We start from the raw sequence: 21947 nt of genomic DNA, 5'->3' as shown, positions 1-21947 counted from the left end.
ACGTGCCTAGAGCCCGAGCTCCACAAGAGAAGCCACTGCAATGAGAAGCCCATGCACCGCAACAAAGAGTAGCTTCCACTCACCGCAACTAGAGAAAGCCATGCGCAGCCACGAAGACCCAGTGCAGCCCCCCAAAATAAATAATTTAAAAAAAACCAGAAAATTTTAAAAAAAAAGAAATCAAAAACTATAATAGAAACGAAGAATGCCTTTGAGGGTCTCATTAGTAGACTGGACCAGCTGAGGAAATAATCAGGGACCTTGCAGATACGTTAATAGAAACTTCCCAAACTGGAAAGTGAAGAGGAAGAAAAAAGAAGGAAAGAAAGGAAAGAAGGGAGGGAGGGAGGGAGGGAGGGAGGGAGGGAGAGAGGAAGGGAGGGAGGAAAAGGATATCCAAGAGCTGTAGCACAATTGCAAAACGTGTAACATATGCATAATGGGAGTTGGTTAGAGATCTGAAAGGTGAATAATCCTGGAGGTTCCAATCTATGTCATAGGAGGTCCAGAGAGGGAGAAGAGAAAAGGGGAGGAGCAAAACCTGAAGACACAATGGTTGAGAGTTCTCTGGGAGTCCACCAGATGGTACCCAGGATATGTTTTTTTTTTTTAATTAGAATTAAAAACAATGTTAATGTGAAACTTCAGAACACGATAAAGAAAAACATTTTACAATATAAGCTGATTCGGTTATATGGAAAACAAACATGCAAGAATATCTGGGAAATTTCTTTAAAAATATTGAGGGCTTCCCTGGTGGCGCAGTGGTTGAGAGTCCGCCTGCCGATGTAGGGGACACGGGTTTGTGCCCTGGTCCGGGAGGATCCCACATGCCGCGGAGCGGCTGGGCCTGTGAGCCATGGCTGCTGAGCCTGCGCGTCCGGAGCCTGTGCTCCGCAACGGGAGAGGCCGGCATACCGCAAAAAAAAAAAAAAAAAAAAAAAAAGAATATTGATGAAGGGGGACTAGACCTACCAGATATTATATAAATTACAAAGCAGCGGTAACTAAAAGCTCAGTGATGGGCATAAATAGATATGCAGAAGAGAGAAGTCAGGGACAGACAGAAATATATGCAGGAAATGAGTAATGCATCAGTGGGGCCCTAGCTCACGGCAAACTGGAAGGTGAGAAAGAAAAAAGGAGAGAGGGAATAAATCATGAGAGAACTTTAAAAAAATAGAAAAATCATCCTAGACAAGAAGTAACAACCTCTAAAGCCATTGAAAGGAAAGACTCCAGCACGGTGGGAAATGCCATAAACAAAACCTGCAGGCAAACTGGGGGGAACAGAATACATTGCAAAGTCCTACATTTCATATTCCATAAGGAGCTCCTAAAAATACACATAGACACACAAGCACACAGACATAAATACCAAGAAACTTGGTAGAAAATAGGCAAGTCCACTGCCAAAGCTGTTAATCATAGATGCTATCACACACCTGCACGTGTATAGTTATGTGTGGTCACGGAATTAAATGAGGGAAAATGGTCTAAATGCCCACCAGCAGGACTAGTTATGTAAACTACTGTGCGTTTACACAACATGCTAATTTGGAATGAACTCTAAGATATATTAAGAGAAAAGGATGCATGTATGCTGCCACTTGTAAAGGAACTATGTCTTCTTCATGCACAGATGGCTCTCAAGAGCTGTATAAGGAAGTGGAGAAGGAAAAGAAGTAGGAACGAGGTTCACTGCTTACTGCACATGTGCCCTTGAAAACTTTGAACTTGTGCTTGCATCACCCAAATATACATTTAGAATTTGAAAAAAAAAAAGATTTGAAAAAATTCAAGGCAAAACATTGAAAAGGGCAGAGATGTCATATCGATAGAAGAAACAAATCGCTAAAATGTAAGAAACTGTTCACAGGATACCCACAGGGGCAACAATGAGACTGAATGGCTGACTTCTCCACAGAAACAATGGAAGCCAAAAGACGATGGAGCAGCACGTGGAAAGTGGGGACAGACCATACCTGCCAATCTACAATTCTATACCTAATGCAAATATCCTTACAGAATAAAGATGAAATGAAGATGTTTATAGATGAACAAAAGCTGAGGGAATTCATTGTTGCACTAAATGCAATGCTAGTGAGATTTTTTCAGGCTTAAGGAAAATGATTCCAGAGAGAAACACAGAATGAAAGAAGGGGACCCCAAGGAATCAGTATATGGATAAATACAAAGAAAGATTGACTGTAAGCAACACAATTAACACATACCTGGTCTTGAGTCTCAGGGAATGCACCTACTAGCTGTATTGTTGTAGGCGGGTCAACGCTTGCAGGCTGTTGCTTCATCTCTCGGTGGGGATTCTGACAGCAGTCCCTACCCTCATCGAGTGTTTGTGGAATCTGTGAGACAACTCCCAGCCCAGCGCCTGGCTCGTAGCAAGCCCTATTGTATTTTTACACATAAGTCGTCCTTTACTGTGTCATGGGGGCCTGGGAGCGGTGGGAACCACTCTGGACCCTCTTTCACTCTGTGTCCCTAACTTAGGAGCTCAGATGAGAAACTGTCCCCAAAGGCCTGCAGAATCTCTGGTAGGAAAGACAGGGCAGGGAGGCCATAGCCTTGATGTTGGAAATGGAAGTTCTGGCTACTGACTAGAAGAAAGAAGAAATGCTCCCGAGTGCCCTGGTGTGGCCAGCCGACCCCCCAAGTGGCTGCCAACCCACAAGAGTGATTTTAATTATCCGCTGTGGGCAGAGAGTATGGGCCTGCAATGCCGACCACTCAGGAGTGGAGCTTCTGCTCCGCTGGTGGGACTGGAGCCCACAGAGTGGACAGGGCTGCTCAGATAGGGCCTGGGAGAGCCGTCTCCTTGGGGTTCACTCAGCTTTGCCACACCAAGTCCAGAGCAAAACCCACCACAGACAAACTGGCAGACAAGCACCCTGGCCCCTGGCAAAAGATGTCTCACATTTTCTGTCTGGCTATCATCCATCTACCCACCTATCCATCCATCCATCCACCCACCCCCCCCCACCATCATCCACCCACTCATCCACCCACCCATTCGTCCACATTGTGAAGTTAGGCTTGCTTTTTAACGCAAAACTTGCTGCCTGCGTGCAAGGGAAGAACACACCATCAGAAGCAGGACCAGACACTCAGTTCTCCGCCATCTCGCGCCTCTTGGGTTTCTGGTGGTGCCGACTCTCTTCCTACGGGATGCCAGCCTCGCTCACATTCCCTGTCCCCACTCGTCATGCCCAACAGGCTCGGTTCCAGCCCTCTCTCCTCTTCCTGGTCATCGGTCTGGAAGCACTGGGACAGGGAGAGGAGACGAGGAACCCCATGGTGCTCTGTGGCTCCACCCACCAACCCCACAGCGGGGGGGGGGGGGGGAGCAAGCAGATACATGAAGCTGAACAGATCTCTGCTTTCCCATCTGACTTTATTTCACTTTTTTTCTATAAAACTCCTCCATAATTTCACAATTTAACAAAAAGTTTAAAATCCAGGACAGAAACAATCCTGTAACTTATTACAAACACAATTCTCCTTTATTCCTCTTATCCAGGAGTTGGTCTCGGGCCGATGAGTGTCCTAGTTCCTAGTTAGACACATTCTTTGTAAAAACCCTTGTGGGTAAGAAAGGTATTCGATACCTTTTGCTTTCAGGCGTCGGTTTACATTTTCTTCAGGAGATAGCAAAACACCGGGGTTTGCACTGGGGTCAGGGGGCTTAACACTAAACACACGGCAATCACAAAGTGCCGGCCCCTTCCTATGGAAGCGTCCCCAGAGCCCTGGTGGGCCCAGCTGCCGGGCAGCTGGGGGTGGGGTGGGGGGAGCAGCTGGGAATGCCGTGGTCGGGGCCCTGGCTGCCTGGCACGTCCATCAGGTGGTCACATGGCCAGCACTGGGGCCTTCTGGCCAGAGGAGGTAACAGAAATGGGTTGGTGCTTCCAAAGGCCCTGGAAACAGCAGGCAGGGCCAGATGCTGCTGCTGCTGCTGCTGCTGCTACTGCAAAGGGCAGGCCCGAGAGCCCGGCCTTCCTCTAGCTGCCTCAGGGGCAGAGCCTGGCTCCTGAGCAGAGGGCCGCCCGAGTCACAGAGCCGGGAGGGCCTACAGCCCCTCCCAGGAGATCCTCCGGAAGGAGAAAGACTGGGGCCCTTGGGCTGAGGCTCCCACCCGCGACCCCCAGCGGCCTCTGTGCACAGAGGACCAGGCAGCTGCTGCTCCCGGCCAGTCCTTTCTGTCCAATGTCTTAGGGTTTCCAGAGAAGAGAAGTGCCCCACTTCGGAGTATTGTTGGCCTGCCTGGAGAAGGGGACGGTGGCAGCACGGAGCCTGCCACACAGGCCTGCCCTCTTCCTAATACCTCAAGGCAGTGGGGTTGGGAGAGAATCAGAGCAGATGGCGAGGAGTCACGGCAGTTTCCTCTGAAAGTTCTCGGGCCTTCCCCGAGTCCTGGGATCTCACCAGGAAGGCTGGCGTTCGGGGAAGCCTTGGAGGCGGGGCTCCCGAGGGAGTGTTTGGGGTCTGCCTGACAGACAGACAGAATCGGAGCAGTGACAATGGTCAGGGACCACAGGGAAGGGGAGCGTGGCACGCCCCACGTGGGAATTCACAAACTGGGGGGAGGAGGGACCGTCCGACAGTGGGTGGGAGAGAAGTGAGCCTGGCTCCAGCCCTGGCCTCCTCTCCTGGAGCCGGTGGGGACCAGGGGAGCCTTGAGTCGAGGTCCCCAGCCCCCAGGAGCCCACCACAAGGTGGGCTGACTCTGTGAGGGCGTTCTGGCCGGGAGGGAGGACCTGGCTTGGCCCTTGGAGAGTTTCAGGCGTGCGAGGAGTTGGGTCTCCAGCCCTGGACCGGCGTGAATCGCAGGGGTGGGAGGGCCTGTCGCCGGCCGGGGCCCAGGCACGAGGGGCTGGTTCTGAGTCCTGACGCTCCTCAAAAAACTCCACAAACTATCCCGTCTTATTTGGCAAAAGCTCATTTTTTCCAAAGTTCGAAGACTCGGTCAACAGAAGGAAGAGGATCCTATGGAAGGAGGAAGAGGACGAGCCCCAGGACGCCGACCCAGTCTCAGCCCGCGGCTGGCTGGGGGCCGGGAGGGCGGCTCCTGGAGACGGCGGCGCGCAGTGTTCACTGCCCCGGGAGCGGCAGGAGGCGTCCTCCCTGCACCTGGATAGGGTGAGCTGGCGCTCCAGCCCGGCCTTCAGCCCGACACCAAGGGCAGCGGAGACATCGCAACCTACAAGTCCCGCCTTACACCCCCCACCCCCACGTGCACTGCTGCCCTGGAAATGCACACCCGGGAACCGCTCGGTACCTACAGTGCAGACATATATATATAATAGAGAGAGAACTATACAGCACGGAGTCCCAGCACAGTGAGAGCCGACACAGGGCCGTGTCTGGCTGACGCGGAGGACGAGCCGGGCCCGTCCTGGTGCGGCAGGAGCCCTCTGAGGTCCTGGGGTGCGGCGGGGTGTTCCGAACCGTTGGGGGAGGCCGGAGGCAGTGCCCCAGCCTCTCAGAGGGGCCCGGGCAGTGAAGCTGGGCCACACGCCCCACCGAGGAGCGAGGCCCCCACTGCAGGGCACGTCTCTTCCCCCTCGGGAGTACACAAGCCACTTTCCAAGGGGGGCCCAGGTGACGGCCCCAGGGTGTCGGGGAGCAGCAGCGCCGGCCTGGGCCCCTCGGCCCCGGGGCTCCCGACGAGGAAAGTGCAGCTGGCCGTGTGGGCCGAGGACAGGGCGGTCACTAAGGCAGTGCTGCGGGCGGGCAAGTTGAGAGAGGAGGGAAGGCGGGGCCCAGACGTGGCCTCCCAGGACCCCGGGGACGCGGCCCGGCACCCGGCCCAGGGTCATGTGGCCACCGCCTCCAGGTAGCTCTGCAGCTTGCGCACGGTGGTCTCATCCAGGGAGAAGAGGTCGAAGTCGAAGGTGGTGTTGGTGACGTTGAAGTGGCCGGTCTCCTCGATCAGGTTCACGATCTGGAGGGTGGTGGCAGGTGGCTTCAGTGTACAGGGCGCTAGGCTGGCGTGGACCCCGCCCCCCACCAGGCCCTCGAGGAGAATGGAGAGTGATTCCCTGGGGCTGCCTAACGGGGTCAGCAGCCCACGGGCCTCAGGGGCACCCCACCCGGGACTCCTCTGAGATGCTTTGCCTTCCGGGGGCCGCGGCGTGGGTGGCTGCATCCAGTACCTGCTGCAGCACGTTGCGCTCCCGCAGCGCCATCAGCCTCCGGTGCAGCTCCACCAACTCGTCAGTGTAGGCCTGGGGGACAGAGAGGCGCTCAGCGCGTGGCCCCGCGTAGCCCTGTGACCACACCCACGTCAGCTCCAGGTTGGTGCTGTCGTAGGCCCTCCCCACTCCCCCAGCCCCAACCTTGTCATAGCCCCCCCCACCCCCGCCCCAGCCCTGCCTTGTCGTAGGCTCCTCCCCCCTCCAGCCCCGCCTTGTCACAGGCCCCTCCCCATCCCAGCCCCCTCCCCACTCCAGCCCCCCCCTTGTCGTAGGTCCCCCCACCCCCCAGCCCCCACCTTGTCGTAGGCACCCCTCTTGAGGATCTTCTCGGGCTTGCTGCAGGGCTCCGGGCTCCGGCGGCCTGACGTCTGCAGGGTGACCCCAGGTCTGTGTGAGGGCCAGCCCACACCCCCTTCCCCAGCCCCCAGGGCCACCGCCTTCCCTTCCCAGGCCCCAGGCCTGCTTGTCCTCCCTCCTCTGGCCCTGGACCCAACTCTAAGGGCAGCCCCTCCTGGGCAGCTGACGATCTCTGGGGCCTGGGGGTGAAATGACCTTCCTCTGCGCCCACCACCCTGAGCCTCAGACGCTTGGAGAAACCCCAGGCCCAACCCTCAGCCGGCCTCTAGGACGCTACCTTGCTGTTGGGTGGGGGCGGCTTCTTGGGTGGAGGGGGCTCCCGGCTGGGTAGGCAGGAGTCGGCACTGTTGTCGCTCTCGCTGTCACTGAAGCTCAACCTGAACGCAGACACGACACCCTGTCAGGCCACCCTGTGCTCAGGGGAGGGGGCCCCACCCTGCGAACAATGCTCTGGGGCTCTGGGACGGACTCGGCCCCTCCCTGGGGCCAGGCCAGCGCCCGGCGCTCCCCCTACAGCTCAGGAGACCCCCTCAGCCAGCTCTAGGCGGTCACTGCCGGCTTAAAAGAAAAGGAAAGAAAGAATGCATCTGAGCTGCCTTCAAAGAGCAAAGAACCCAGAGACAAGCACGCTGGCTCTGAGAGGCTCTGGGATCCCGGCGGGGCGCGCTGCTCACTGCAGGCTCAGAATGCTGGTGCGGTGCGGCACCCTGCAGGACAGTCCCCGCCAGCGGCAGCCTGAGCCCAAAGCCCCGGGAGGGAGGGAGGGTCACAGGTGCCAGCGTGGTGACACCAGACGCCCGCCCCTTGCTGGGCGGGGCCCAAACCCCGAGTCTGCTGAGCCCACCCCACAGTCCTGGGGCCAAGGCTGGCACTTGCGCTGGGCTGGAGGCTGAGAACGCACAGCCATCCCTGAGGTGGGCTCGCTCCCAAGGCCTGGGGGTGTCCAAAGGAGGGGCCTCGGCTTACCCCACTCTGGGGGAAGGCCACACGTCATCTTCCCTGGGCCAGTGCACCTGGGGAAGGGGGAAGGGACCCGTGGCCCGAGCCCGAGAGCAGAGGAACCAGCCCCCACTGTCCCATACGCCTGGGACCAAGGCTGGTCCTCGGGCTGCTGGGCACCGCCTTGCCCCCCTTCTCGGGTGGTGATGGACTCCTCTCCCTGAGCGTCCTGCCCCTCCCTGCCAGGCAGTCACACCCTCCAGCGAGGGGAGGAAGGATGCCCCCTGAGGCCCCCAGGCCCACCTCAATGCCTAGGCAGGGCACCGCCCGGTGGGCTCAGAGGTTCCCTTTGCCTCACCCCGGGGAGCCCCCGTCCTGGCCCACCTCCTGGAGGCCCCACGATTACAGCAGGGCCAGGCAGAGCTGCCCCGGTGCGCCCACGTCCACTCCTCCCCTCCGGCCCAGGCACCTGGAGTCCCTTCCTGCGTTCGTCTTGCCAGCAGCCTCCTCGCCTGACGAAGAGTCGTCCTCGTCAGATTCCTCGGACTGCAGGTCCTCCACCATGGAGCGCAGGGGTCCTGGTGAGGGCCGCGAGGAAGGGTTGGAGGGAGGGAGGGGGAGAGAAGGGGGTTCAGGGCTCCACGTGCACCCCAGAGTCCCCTCCACCCCCAGGGCCACATGGAGCTCCTTGACGCCACGACCCCCAAAACACACCCAGGCAAACCCACCTCGGAGGTTCCTCTGGCCCGGTGGGGCCTGCCGCCTATCTCCAAGCACTGCGCCTGTGGCCACCCCCTCCTTAAGAGACCCCTGGCTCCCCCCACCCCTACCTTCCTGGCCCTCCTCACAGGCCTCTGGGCCCTGGCCCAAGACAGGACCGCAGGGCCCCTCCATTGCAAAGGGAAGGAGCAGCCCTCCTCGGCTCCGGCTGCTGGGATCAGAGCTCTGCCTGCAGGCAGGACGAACCAGCCCTGGCTGAGAAGGGCGAGGCGGCCCGCAGCATGGGCCACAGAACACCAGCCCCCCAGCCTGCGCCCCTCCTCGGGCCTGCCCAGCCCCGTGGCAGGCCCCTCCACTGCTCCCGGCCCACCGTCCTCCCCTTTCTCCAGAGACACTCGGTTCCAGTCCCCTACAGACGGCATCTTGGTTTATATTCCTGTTACCAAGGCAACAGAGGGACACAAAGCCCTCAATTACCTTGGTCATGTGATCCCGTGCACGGCAGGTTTCCCCCTCCCTTCCCCGTAGATAAGAACCGTTGGAGAGAGTGTGGGCTTGGAGCGCCCCATCCCCCAGCCCCCTCAGGACTGCGTGTCTTTATGTCAGGCCCCCGGACTACGCTCGCCTCCCCCAGCTCTCCCCCACCCTCCAAAAGGGACTGCAGGCCGTGGAGGAAATTCTCAATCCGATCCACCAGAACAGGTGCTTCCAGTGCGAGGGTGGGCAGGGGTCGACGGGCCAGGGGGCCCTATCCACTCTGGGGCAGGAAATGGGTCTGGTGCCGCCTCCCAACAAGTACCCCAGGCGGCCTGCAGGGAAAAGGCAGCACTGCAGGCTGCGGGGGCCTGGGCCGAGTGCTGGCCAGGCACGCGGCAGGAGCGGAGTGCTTGGCTGGGTGGCTGAGGCAGAGGAAGGGACCCTGCGCTGGCCAAGTGAGCCTCCATCTGGGAGGAGCTGGAAAGGAGGCTTCCGGCAAGGGCAGGGCCCAAGTCACAACAGGGCCCTCCACCGCAGACCCACAACGCACAGCTCAAAGCCCTGTCGCACAGATGGGGCAAAGCTGAGGGCCCAGGCGACGGACAGCTGGCGGTCGGGTCATCTGTGCCAGTTTTGCTTTTAACACCGGACCCCTGAGCGTCCACACGCCTGTGGACACGGATCTCTAGGGCCCGGTCCAGGCAAACAGCGTATCCTGAAGTGAAACCCTGGGCAAGCTCAGCCCAGGCCCAAGCCTCCCTACCCTCCCTCGCGCCCTGCCCTCGGGTTTTTCTGGCCGTGGCGGCAGGGTTCAGACTCAGGGTGTGCTGAAACTCGGGCACGAGCAAGCCCACATCGGGAGATTCCTTGTGAACCCCTGGACTCCATACCAGACCCAGTGCCCCACTGGCCTCCGGGAAGGTCAGGGGGCTGCTCCCAGAGCAGTGAGCCTTTCCACCGGAAACCAGCCCCATGCGTCCCCACCCCGGCTCTCTCCTTTCCCAGCACGCACCTTGACTGTGGTTCTGAGATGGCTCAAAATCCGAATCTGAACTGGAGTCGGAGCTGGAGCTGGAGTTGGATGGGCTCGACTGGGCGGACTTCACCCCACGGCAGCGCAAGCGGGGGGCAGCAGGGAGAGAGGACAACAGTCATCTTTCAGTCCAAAGAAAAGGAGCCCTCCGGTGGCAGGGACAGCCAGGCAGGACGCCCCAGATACGCACTCCAAAGGCCGCCAAGGCGCCAGGCCCCGGCACCCGAGACCCTGATCCCATCCCACCTCCTCCCCCAGCCCCAGGATGCCGCCGGTGTGCATTCAAAATGCAACCAATGACCTTTCTTTTCCCACTGAGGGACGGTAAATCTCCAGCCACGCCTGGTGCTCCCACCTGCCTGCGCAGGAGGACGGGGCTGAGGCAAGCTCTCGCCGCAGGGGGATTGGAGGCGGCGGCAGGCGACTGTGGCTGCTCTCACGTGTGGGCCCTACCCTCCTCCGGCGAGACCACAGCTGGCTGGTGTGCGCTGCGGCGCTGCGGCCAACAGCTGGAAGGTCCGAACAGGAAAGGTGGGTGCGTTCTCATCCTGCCCCTCATTTCCTCAGTCTGTCCTGAGGCTGAGTAGCGACAACAAGCTGTCTCCCTGTCACTGGGTGCCCCTGAGGTGATGATGAGTGAGTGTGTGGGCAAGTGACAAGCACTTGAGGACACAGTGGACTCACAGCTGGCCCCACTGCACCCAGAGCCGGTCACATCCCCCTTCTCCTCTTCCTTTAGCCCTGACTTGGCCACCAGGGGGCAGTAAAAGCCCAAACTAGGAGCCCAGGCCCTAGGATACTAAGGCGTAAGTAGCGTGGGGCAGCACCTCCCACTTGAGAGGCCCGCGTGGGGAAGGGGCTGAGCCAGAACTGGGTGGCGTCTGCTCTGGGCCCTCAGGAGAAACCAACAGGCTGCTGCACAGGTATGCGCAGCAGAGTGATAAGCCCAGGGCCGGGGGCTGGGCCAGACTGGGCTCCAGTGGGCAGTCCATGGCTCAGAAAGCCTGCCAGCCCAGGGCGCCCAGACGCCGTCCAGCCTTCTGTCCTCGGGGACTGTCTGGGGGAGCTGAGCAGCCTGAGCACCTGGAAGGGGCCAGGAGACAGGCGGAGGAACCCAGCAGTGTCTCCTCAATCCTGGCACGTGCCACAGGAGAGGAGACCCCAGGAGAGGAGCCCCTCCCGCTGGCCCGTGGGCTGAGGGCAGCCCCTGCTCCCGGAAGGAGACCCGGGAAGGCTCAGGTCTTTCCTCAGCAGACTCAGAGAAGGATCCCACTGCCTGGGCACAGAATGCTTCCCAGCTGAAGAGCTGAGGGCTCCCTCCTCTGGGGTCCGCCACCGCCCAGCCTGACCCGCTCTGGGCCCTCCCAGCACGCCCCTGCCAACGTCCCCGACTTGCTACCTTCACACGGGCCAGTGGTGTGCCCTGAGGAACCCTCCCCGGGAAACCAGCCTAGACTGCCATCAACCACTGTCCACTGGGTGGGTACCACTCAGACCAGTGTGTGACCCTCCCCACCCCCAAAAACGGGCCTGGAGCCACATGGTCCCCCCTGCATGCATATCCCTCAGTTCTTATTCTGGCTCGGAGGTCCTGGCTTCTGACCTTGGCTTTCTCACCAACCGGCCAAGGCAGCCCGTGGTTTTAAGCCTCAGTTTCCCCATCTGTAAAAGAGCTGCCCTGCTGGCCTCTGCTAAGCACACGGAGGTCGATGCCGATTGCGCTTCCGACCTCTGGGGCAGGGAATTCGGACAGAGCTCCGGGGCAGGGAAGACCTGGCTGGGAGGCCACCAGCACGCAGGCTCGGGCCAACAGGCTCAGGAAGGTCCAGGGCAGGGCAGCACCTGCTCTGTCCTGACGTCCCAGGCCAGGTGGGCTTCTCAGCCACACTCGTCCCCTTTCCTTCCACATGAATCCAATAGGCGGGGTGTGGAGGGGAGGGGGGAATCGGGAAGTGGTTTCAGCCCCAAGAGCCTAATGGTTCCTGGGGGTCACAAAAGCCCTCGAGGGGCTGCTGACGTGTCCTGGGGCTCAGGCTACACAGGGCGTCCGGAAGGAGGGTGGAGGGCCTGCTGTGCTCCCAGTGCTCCAGGGCCTGTGACTGAAAGGGACTGAGTGTCAGGAACCCCACAGCCAAGGAGACCCCAGAGGAGCAGCCAGAGGAGAGCCAGAGGAGCTGGGGGGCTTGGCCCGGGACTCAGACAAGGAGCTGCCTGGCCCCTCTGAGGGCCGAGGGGGAGGAGGAGACTTGGGCTCCACGCAGCGGTCAGAGCTTTCCGGCAGTGGCGCCCACTCGGCCTCCAGCGTGGGACGGCCGGAGACAGGCAAGGGCAGCTGGGGAGGCCCGGGTCTGGAAGGCCGTCTCGCCCCCTTCGCCATGGCCACGTGTGCCTCGCCAGGTCCCAGGGTCAGGACATGTGAGTCACTGTCCAGCAGCCCTAGAGATCCCCCGGGCATGCTGACGGCCCAGACTCGCCGTTCAGAAGTCTCTCAGCGCGTGGGATGCGCCTCTTCAGCCAGGAGAAAGCCCTGGGCTTCCTTGAGCGATTCCAGCCTCAGGGCCGTGGTGGCCAAGGCCACAGACACTGGACACCCAGCCAGCCCCACCCCCCCGCACGGAGCAGGTGGAGGGAGCTGCCCACAGTGGCACGGGTGCTCACAACAATCACAGCAGGATGTCAGGGTGGACACCCGCGGCCAGGGCGCCAACATTCAGCCGGGGAGGCAGGGCTCAGGGAGGCCTCCACCTCTTCCCTACACAGGGGCACCAGCCTTGGGCACAGGAAGGTCTCTCTGGAAGCACCTGAGGCGGACAGGAGGGACGCGCACCACACCAGAGCTCCGGGTCTGAGCAGATGGAAGAGAAAGATGCTAGATGGGGCGCTATGAAGCACCCAAAGAACCTCCGGCAACCGAGAGGTGGCTGGGAGGGCCCTGGACTCCCAGGAGTCTCCAAGTAAGAGAGACGTTCCGGGGTCCTGCCATCCTCAGGTTCATTGGCAGACAGTCTCCCGGGCGCAAGAAGCGCTGGGCATGTGACATCACCAGCCCTGTGTGTGTCCCTAATTGTGGGGATGCACTGTTACCCATGAGCCAAACTGTCACCCCCAGCCACCTCCAACGAGGTGCCCCTGGAAGCCGCACGCTCACGACATCGGTGCTACTGACACAAACCACCTCTGGCTTCACCTCTGGGAACCACCTGCAAAGTCCCAGTGGCTCTCTGAGCAGCGATGCTGGAGACAAAGCTTCTGCCTTTGAGAGTGAATAAGAGTCTGGGAACTACAAAAGGCCACTGAGGGCTTCCCCGGTGGCGCAGTGGTTAAGAATCCGCCTGCCAATGCAGGGGACACAGGTTCGAGCCCTGGTCCGGGAAGATCCCACACGCCGCGGAGCGGCTAAGCCCGTGCGCCACAACTACTGAGCCTGCGCTCTAGAGCCTTCGAGCCACAGCTACTGAAGCCTGCGTGCCCAGAGCCCGTGCTCCAGAACAAGAGAAGCCGCCGCAATGAGAAGCCCGCGCACAGCAACGAAGACCCAATGCAGCCGTAAATAAATACTTAATTTTTAAAAAAAGGCCACTGAGGGCTGGGGCTGGTGATACAGGTGAGGGGGTCAATCGCTCACTCATCCATCCGTCCATCCAGCTATGTATCCATCCATCCATCCCTCCAAGTCCCTGTTTGCTGAGTACCAGAGGCCAAACAGCATGCAGAAATGACATAGCCCTCCAAGGCCCAGAGAGGTTTGGCTACCCAGTCAACAATCTGGCCCCTAGCTCCTTTGTGACTCAAGCCGTCTCTGATGGTGACATTCAGAGCCGCATGGAAATGCTGCTGCAGGAAAAACCCAGAACCTCTGGCTCCCGGACCCAGAGAGTGGGATGAAAACACACAGGGACACCACATCACGAGTGGAGGGAGGGGGTGCCCTGGCTGACCGAGCCTGCGGCAGCCGGGTAAAGACTCCATGGTGAGACACAATCGCCCACTCTGACCCCAAAGCGGCCAGTGAGACTCCGGCCCACACAGGGGGCAGCCCGAGAAGAGCTGTGAACGCAGGTACCAGTATCACGCTGAACTGGGACCCTTCATCCCAAGCACCGTCCACACAGATCTCGCGAGGCGGTTTCGTCACCCCCAACGTAAGGGGAAACTGAGGTCTGGCAAGGCAGAGGCTGCCCAAAGCTACATGGAGCAAGTGGGCGCCCAGCCTCCTTGTAACCTCTGGGCAGCTCAGAGCCTGCAGAGAGAGGATGAGGGTGGGGTGTGGGAAGGGGAGAAGGGCGGGGGAAGGAGCCACCTCACCTCGGTCTTGAAGGAGGCCTCGTCCTCCGAGTTGGACTCCTCCGCCTCCGGAGGCTTTTTGATCTCCCTGGGCTCGTTCTCAGGCTTGACCTTCTCCGCTTTGGCACCGCCCTTGTCCTTGGCCGGCTTTTTGTCCGAGAAGGAGGAAGATGAGGTGCGGGGTGAGGTGCTCGGGGCGCTCCTGGACCCCTTGGAGCTGCTCTTCTTCTGCTTTTTGGCGCTGGGCTTGGGTGAGTCGGCGGCGGCCGGCCGCTTGCTGGAAGACTTGGGCGGGGGCGGCGGCGGGGGCCCGCCTTTGGGGGACATGCTCTCCAGTTTGGTCTCCTTCAGGGCCATCTTGGGCTCCTTGAATGCGGCCTTGGGCGGCGGGGCCTTGTCCTCCTTGGGCGGCCGGCCCTCGCCCAGCTTCCGCGCGGCGTCCTTGGCGCTCCTGGCCTGCTCGCGCTCCGGCTCCTTGCAGGCGCCCCTGCTCTCTGAGTCCTTGCGCGGCCGCTCCCGGTGCTCCTTGGTCGTCTTGTGGGCCTTGCAGGCCTTGCCGCTCTCCCTGCTGGCGTCCTGCAATGCCGGGCGGGAGGGGGACACAGTCAAATGGCATCTCGGGGCCGCCCTGCTCCGCCTCCCACGACCCCTACAAAGTATAATCCACCTGATTCAGACTCAGCTAGAGAAAATCTTCCATAAAGCGAAAAAGTAAGGCAGCAGGTGAGAGTTTTAAATGGAGCTGTCCCTTTAAACTACTAGGAAGTGTCAGCAGGTCCCAGGCGGCTGCAGGCTAAGACTCCCCTGAGGGATTCAAGAAGAGTACACGGTGAGTCAGATACAGACAGGCAAGCCACACCGACCCACTCCCGCTCCAGCGCCTTGCAGCTTCCCGCGGGGCTGCTGCGGCGCGGGGGCTGGGGGCGCCAGCAGGCGGGGCCTCTCCTCTGTCCCCACCAGAGCCAGGTGCCTCCCCAGGTTGCCCCCACCCTGCCTGTAAGGCCCGGCTCCGGCCCGGCCTGGCCTGGCCCCAATGCATGCCAGCACCGCAGCTCTTTGATCGCCCTTTAATCTCCACATTGAGCATTAACTGAGCGCCTGCCAGGTTCCCAGGCACTGCGCATGACTAACGGCTCCTAGACGTATCCCGGAACCCAAGCCGCCTGGGCAGCTTTTCTAAACCATGTGCAATGCCTCAACCTCCGCCTCGGAAACCGAGGGTTGAGGGTGGAGCCTGGACTCTGGCATTGATGAGCCAGGTCAGGGGGGCTCCCACCGGCAACAGAGGCAGTGAGTGGCCCTGCACCGGGCCGCCGGGAAGGCGGGCTGGTGGCCTCCAAGCCTGCACGCCTGCGCTCCCTCTGAGCAGGAGCAAGACCACCTACCTCACCAGGCGACAGTGTAGGGTGGGCAGGGCGGAGAGGGCGGACAGCGAGTGCACAGTCACCCCGCCCCCAGGCAGGAGCCCCGTCTGACACCTTGGCGGGCCTGCTCCTCGCCAACACCGTGTACACCGCATCACCACCTCGCCGCACAGCCAGGGCTGCGGGACAGGTGCCCGCTGCCGTCCGCTGCCAGGATTCTGCCCCCAACTCTGTGGGACAGGTGCACGGCTGGGCACCACCAGCAGCTAGACCACAGGGGCCCACCTGGGCGGGGCCCCCAAAGCAGCCTCCCTCTACCAGCTCACCCCAAGTGCTGAAGGGACGGGCGAGCCAGGTGAACACCCAGCAGCTGGGCCTCTGCTTCCTGCGCTCACAGTCTCCAAGGGTCCAGCGACAGAAGCCTCCCAGCAAAGAGCCACAGGGAAAGACGGCACAGCCTAGAACCACCTCTGACCTACTGGAGTCCCCGTTTTCTTGCGGATCCACTACCCACACCAGTGCCAAAGGTTCAGGGCCAGCCCCACGTGGCCATGGGCTCCTGCCACCTCCCTGGAGAGAAGTCGGCCCTGTGCCCTGGCCCCGGCCGTCACGTCACCACGGCAGCAGGAAGGGGTGCTCACACCACGAGCACCCCTTTAGAAGCCTGTGTAAAGGGGCACCCCTGGGAGGCTGCTGTGTGGAATGGGGCCAGTCTCTGGGGGCTCCACTCTCCAGCACGCTGTCCCCCCAAGGAGGGAGGCAAGAAGCAGAGACCTCCCACACCATCCTGGCCTCTTCCTGCAGCGCCCATGAGCCCGCCTGGGCTGCACAGTCCCAGCCCCGAGAGGTGCAGCGGAGCACCCCTGATGGGCACGACTGCCGACGGCCCCCTGCCCGGAGCGGCAGAGCCTCCCCGCTGTCCAGGGCCTGCCCAACTAGCAGGGGCCTCGGAGCGGCGGCTCTTCACCCGGAGCGCTGTACGGACACCCAAGAGCACAGGCCCTCTGAAGTCACACACTACGTCTGTAGCATAATGTAGACGTTCCTGGGGCAAAGCTCCACTGCAGTCATGTTCTCAAAGCTGTCGAGGACCCAAAATGATTAAGAACCAAGTGTTAGAGAAAAGCCCACCAGGCCAACTGGCTGACATCAGACAAGGAGAGGCAGGGCGCCCTGAAGCTATAGGCGCACGAGTCCAGGGGGCAGCGGGACCAAAGGGAACAGCCACCTGCACAGTGAGCCTTCAGGGGGTCCCGGTCCTCTCCTAGGAGGCTCCACTTCCTGCCTGCCAAGCTACCCTCCGGGGGTCTGTGGGAAGAAACAGAACCACAGGGACCAATCCACCTGGGGCTGCAACAGCCAGACTCTCCAGCGGCCCCAAGGCCCTACAAGGACCACGCCCCTCCCTCCTGGCCCTTCTGCCTGGAGCATGCGGTCCAGCCAGTCAGCCTCTGCAGGTCCAGGCAGTGGAGAATCCGTCTGGGGGAAAGAGCCGGTGCTTCCTCAGCTGGAAGAAGAGGCCGATGACTCAGAGGCAGGACTGTGACAATGGGCAGAGGGGGTCTGTCAGAGAGCCATCAGCAGAAACCTTCGCAGGGACCCCCTATGTCACAGCGTTCAGGGGCTGCAGAAAGATGCTGGACCGGGAGGGGTGAAGAGGAAGGACCCTACCTGCAGGCCGCCCAAGCCTCGCAGATACACCCACTGGCTTGGGGGGGTCCCAGGGGTTTCAAAGACCTCAGCAAGAGATGCCACCAGCACCCCCAGCAGACGTAGCTCTGTCGGCCACTGGAGTGTCCTCACCACCTGGGAGGGGGCACTTCTCAGGTGACTTGCAAGCAACAGGTACAGAAGAGATGGCAGTTCCCACTCTTCCTATTTTGCACCGACTTCCGAAAAACCGTGGGTGGCTCGGAGAAGCTGCCAAGATCGTTAGCAAGAATTTTTCTTCAAGTCCCGTGAGGTTCAGGGAAAGACCTAGGAGTCCTGTGAGGGGAAGGCCCTGGAGCCGCACTCTGTACTTGAAGACTCTGGCCTCACGCGTCCAGAGGGCTTAAGTCAGACAGATCTGAGGATTTCAGAGACCTAGTGGCCTTGTGGAAAGTGCCAGAAAGACCTTGCCTGGCTGACGTGGCCCTCCTCCAAGGTTGCTGATGAGCATAAGGCTGTAAGACGGCCCAAGAGTTCAACCTGTCCACCTCAACCAGGCCCCCGACACCCGATAGGGAGTGAAGCAAGAAAACTGCCAAGATGAGAAATGGATACACTTGCAGGGTTGGTGGCGAACGACTAGCAGCTGCCCTGAGAGCCAGGCAGAGCTTGGCCTCGGGGACACAGCTGTGTAGGTGGCTGCAGCGTAGGACACATGCCCACAAGCTTCCAGGTCCACTGCGGGACCAGCCCGAGGGCTCCGGAGGCCACTACGGGACAGCTGAGAGAGAGAGGTGTCGGGAGGGCAGAGTGCCACCTGCCTGGCTGGCCGAGAGAAGACGAGGAAACGTTTCTTCTTGAGGCGAAACAGCTGGCTCCGCCACATGGTTCCACCCGGCCCTTCCCCCAGGCGAGCTCTCTCTGCCCAGAGCTGCTGCCAAGGAAGGAAGCGGAGCCTGGAGCAGCCGCGGGAGGGAGCGCCAGCCCCTACGGATGGGGAGTGCCAGTAACGCCCAGGAGGCAGCGGTGGACACGCTCTGTCCACGGCCCCCAGCCACGCCAGCCTCTTGGGGTTCTGTCCGAGTGGCCCTAGGCCCTCAGACTCGGTGGACGGGAGAACGGGGCAGGCTCTCTGGCCTCAAGAGGAACGGGGGAAGAACCTGCGATCATTTGGCTGTCTGAGCGGTTCAGGAGGGCAAGCCTCCTGATGAAGGGGCAGAGCAGCCGGGCGGAGCACAGAGATGTGCTCCGAGAGAGGATGCCAAGGGAGCGAGTCCGGGGACGGAAGGTCCAGCTCTGCGGAGGGGCGCCCTGAGCCCAGGCCCCGCCACTGGGCCCCAGCGCTCCCACATGACTGGGCCTTCCGCCTCACTAACCTTGGAGCCGTGGGACGGTTTGGTCTTCTTGGGGTCAGAGAAGGCAGAGAGTGGAATTGTGGGTAACATGGGGTAGTCGGGGCTGGGCCTGGACACCGTTTCTGCTCCTTCGGGCATTACCATCACCTAGTGATAAAGAAGAGACAGATGTTATCAACGAGCAAGGAGGCAGGCTGGAAATTCGATCGGCAAGAGGAAGCCGGCCTGCGGAGCTTCCCTCCGGGAGGGGCCGAGTGCCGAGCGCTGGAGCCAAGCGGGGCCGGGCAGAGCGCGAAGAGAAGCCGGGTCCCAGGATGGCTGGGCGCGGTGGGCCGGGCCGGCCGAGAAGACGCGGAGCTGTGGCCAAAGCTGCCCCACACGCGGCGGTGCAGACAGACCAGAAGCACGGTTGGCATGGGCGGGAAGCCGGCCGGACACCCAGAGCAGGCAGCTGCGGCGGAGGGGGCAACCTCTGCGGGATGTGTGTGCCCGATGTCCTCCTCCACCATGAGGCGGGCGGGGTGGACAGACAGGGAGAGTGCGGCCAGGCCAGAGGAGAGCTGCGTGGGGTGGGCGCGGGGGGTGGGGGGGAGGGCCCAGAGGAGGGAGGGTCCAGGGTCCTGCTAGGAGGTGCACGGGGAAACACCTGCCCGGCTCCAGCCAGGCTCCCGAGGCCCCGGCTGAAGGGGGAGAAGGCGGCGGGCAAGTCCTCGAAATACTGACACCGCAAATTGACCCTAGTAGCAGTCAGCGCTCAGAGGGAGCCTTCCAGACGCTGATGAGACAGAACAAAAGAATAAAGCGCACACACACAGAAAGAAGCAAGCATTTAGCCTGGTAGAACAGCCCCACGAGTAACCCTGAAAGCCTGGGATTCCCCGAGGAACCAGCGTTTCACCTGGGGGGGGCCAAGGTCACGCCTGGCTGCGGGGACGCCGGGTTGAAAGGAGGGCGGTGGAGCCCCTTGCCCTCCAAGCCCTGCAGCGGAGCCCGAGGCGGTGCTGCTCACGGGAGCCTGTCCGACCACCACGCTCTGAACCAGACACCCAGAAGCCGCCTGCCCCACCAGGCCCGGGATCACGCTGTTGGCGACCCGCACACTCCAGGCCACAGGGAAGCAACGGAGAGCACAGCCCAGGAGAACGGCGGGGCCACGGGATGCCTTAGTGCGTCCACCCACAGACCTTTTTCTTCTATTTTCGCTGCAACTTCTCTCCCTTCAAATGAAGGTCCCCAACCAACCCTATCCCAGGACAACGCGTGGAGGCCTCCCGTGTCGCTGCCTGTCTGTGACAGCCCTTTGGGGCACATGGCTCCACGGGGACCTGTCTCACCCCTGGCCTCTGAAGGAGCCTCTACCTCTGCGCAGCTCAACTGCCGACGGGGCAAAGGATGAGGCACAAGCTGAGGGGCCGGGCAACCGCCTGGCACAGCGGGAAGCAGCTCAGGTCACCGCTGATGGTGTCTGAGCCTCACGCGAGGAGCGACAGGGCTCAGGCAACCCCGGGAGAAGGGGCCGCACAGAAAGCAGTCCTCATGGGCTCACCGACGGCCCGCTCCTCCTGCGCTGGCCTCCTGCGCTTCCAGCGCCGACATCAATGTCAATGCAGGCAGGCTCCGGGCCCATCCGCCACGGGATGGCAAAGGCAGCGCCACTGGGACCCAGAGCCCCAGAATGGCAAACAGGGACCAGGACTCAGGGCTCGGGAGCCACCGTCCCATAAAGGTCTCGGGCAGCTCCTAGGACCAGAAAGCACTGCCCTGCCATCAGCCTGGGGCGTGAAGCCCGCAGCCCCAAAGGGCGACAAAGTTCCTGACCAGACAACCGGCTCTCCAGGCAGCCCCAAAGGGCCAGAACAGCAGCCAGCAGAGACCACAGGGTGGCAGCTCGCGGGCCTCCCTCCCTCCCTCCCAAACTGCAGGCCGCGCCTGCCCTCCCCCGCCCCTGCGCACCTCCTCCTCCCTGCCCTCCAGTTTTATGTGTTGATGATGCTCACTGAACCTGCATCTCCTCAGAGCAAAGAAAACATCTTTTTTTTTTTAAATTTCAAAACGTTTTAGTTTTTAAAAAATAAAATAAATGACTATAAATGATACAACCAGTTTTCCCATGTGACTCTAAAGGTTAAAAAAAAAAAACTTTACGTGGGGAGCCAAGGTCTCGGTGCCTGGGTCCTGGGACTCTGAGAGGCCCGTGGACGCTCTGTGTGTCTGTCTCCCAAGGAGAGGTGACCGTGAAAGCTTTGGGGGAACACCCGGGAACACCTCGGGAAATACTTTGGAAAATATTTGGCAGCGAAAATAAGGTAGAGAAGCAGAGCTGGGGGAGGACCGCTGAACCCAGCAAACTCAGGGCCAACATCTGTGTAAGCTGACGCTGCACCTCCCGGCTCTGTGACTGGACTCCGTCAGCCATCATGTGCTAGATTAGAATCGCACGCTAATCTTTTGCTAGGAATACAGCGTAACTTAATCACGTATTCTGCGATGAATACGTGATTGCTTTCATATTATTAAAAAAGTTTATAGAAAGACCCAACTGAATTAAGTGAACAGGAAGGGACTGCTCCCCAGAGCCAAAGAAACCCAAGCCAAGCGCCCTGCACGCACTGGGGAGGTGCGCCTGCCTCGACGACACACACGTGCGCACACACAGGCTCTCGCGCCCCCAGCCCGACTCCCCCATCCCAGGCTCGGGATGTCCGTGTGCTCAGCCCACCGCCCTCGGCGCAGTCCAGTCCTCCTCCACGACCGAGCACCCGACCCAGCTCTCCAAAGGCCTTGCCACGTGCAGGGGGATCACTGGCCACACAACTTGCTACGGAGACCTAAGTTCTGAGAGCCTGTGTCACCAGGACAAAACCGCCAGGAGCGCGCATCAGCAGGGAGCCCCTACAGAGCCGGGGCTGCTCCCCCCACCCCCCATGACACGCCCCCGCGAGGCCTTGCTGATCTGGTTAAAACTGGCTCCGGCTCCAAGCTGACAGATTGGCCTCGCGCCCATGCCTGCCCCCTCCCCCCACCCCGCCCCACCTCCATGGAGGACAGTGCTAATTGCCCACAGCCAACAAGAAGCTACAGGGTAACTAGAGACTAGTTAGTCACTCGCAGCGGACAACACCCTAGCGCAGACTCAGGGCGCCTGGGTCCCATCCAAAGCTGCTGGGCGCCACCCGTGCAACCTGCCCCTCTGGGTCTTGGGTGCCCAACCACACGCTGGAGAGCCCCGGGTGCCCCCAGCACCAGGGCCGCCCAGCGCTGGGGGCCATGTTGGGGCACGTGGAGCGGCACACTCACCCCGCCGGCCATCAGCAGCTTGTACCGGAACTCCACGGTGGGGTTGTTGAAGGTGAGCTTCTCACAGCGCAGGTGGTTGACGGGAGGGTTGCCCTCCAGGTTCAGGAACAGGTCGTAGGTGAAGCAAACCTTCCTTGGCTCCTCCTTAAACAGAGAAAACAAAAGGAAGTCTACTCAGAGGGCTGGGCAGGAGGCTGCAGGGCAGCCGCGGACCAGGCGGAGGCACTCCTTGCCGCCGGGCCTGCCCCCCGTCCCC

General features: G+C 61.0%; 1 protein-coding gene across 1 annotated transcript in view; it reads right to left on the bottom strand.

The window, feature by feature from the left end:
• Positions 1–3403: 3403 nt before the first annotated feature.
• MLLT1 (MLLT1 super elongation complex subunit) overlaps positions 3404–21947 on the bottom strand; it is a 64552-nt gene continuing 46008 nt past the window's right edge. The window contains exons 4-12 of the mRNA XM_082650899.1: positions 21692–21835; positions 18416–18541; positions 14047–14601; positions 9721–9808; positions 7981–8089; positions 6850–6949; positions 6512–6583; positions 6174–6245; positions 3404–5962 (exon numbers count right to left, since the gene is read on the bottom strand). Of these exons, the coding sequence (XP_082507025.1) occupies positions 5834–5962; positions 6174–6245; positions 6512–6583; positions 6850–6949; positions 7981–8089; positions 9721–9808; positions 14047–14601; positions 18416–18541; positions 21692–21835 (1395 nt within the window). The 3' untranslated portion in view covers positions 3404–5833. The remainder of the gene's footprint in view (positions 5963–6173; positions 6246–6511; positions 6584–6849; positions 6950–7980; positions 8090–9720; positions 9809–14046; positions 14602–18415; positions 18542–21691; positions 21836–21947) is intronic.

Source organism: Grampus griseus (assembly GCF_964374135.1).
Source record: "Grampus griseus genome assembly, chromosome: 3".
NCBI classification, from domain to species: Eukaryota; Metazoa; Chordata; class Mammalia; order Artiodactyla; family Delphinidae; genus Grampus; species Grampus griseus.
The sequence above is the reverse complement of the archived record's forward strand: the minus strand, read 5'-3'. Positions and strand labels throughout refer to the sequence as shown.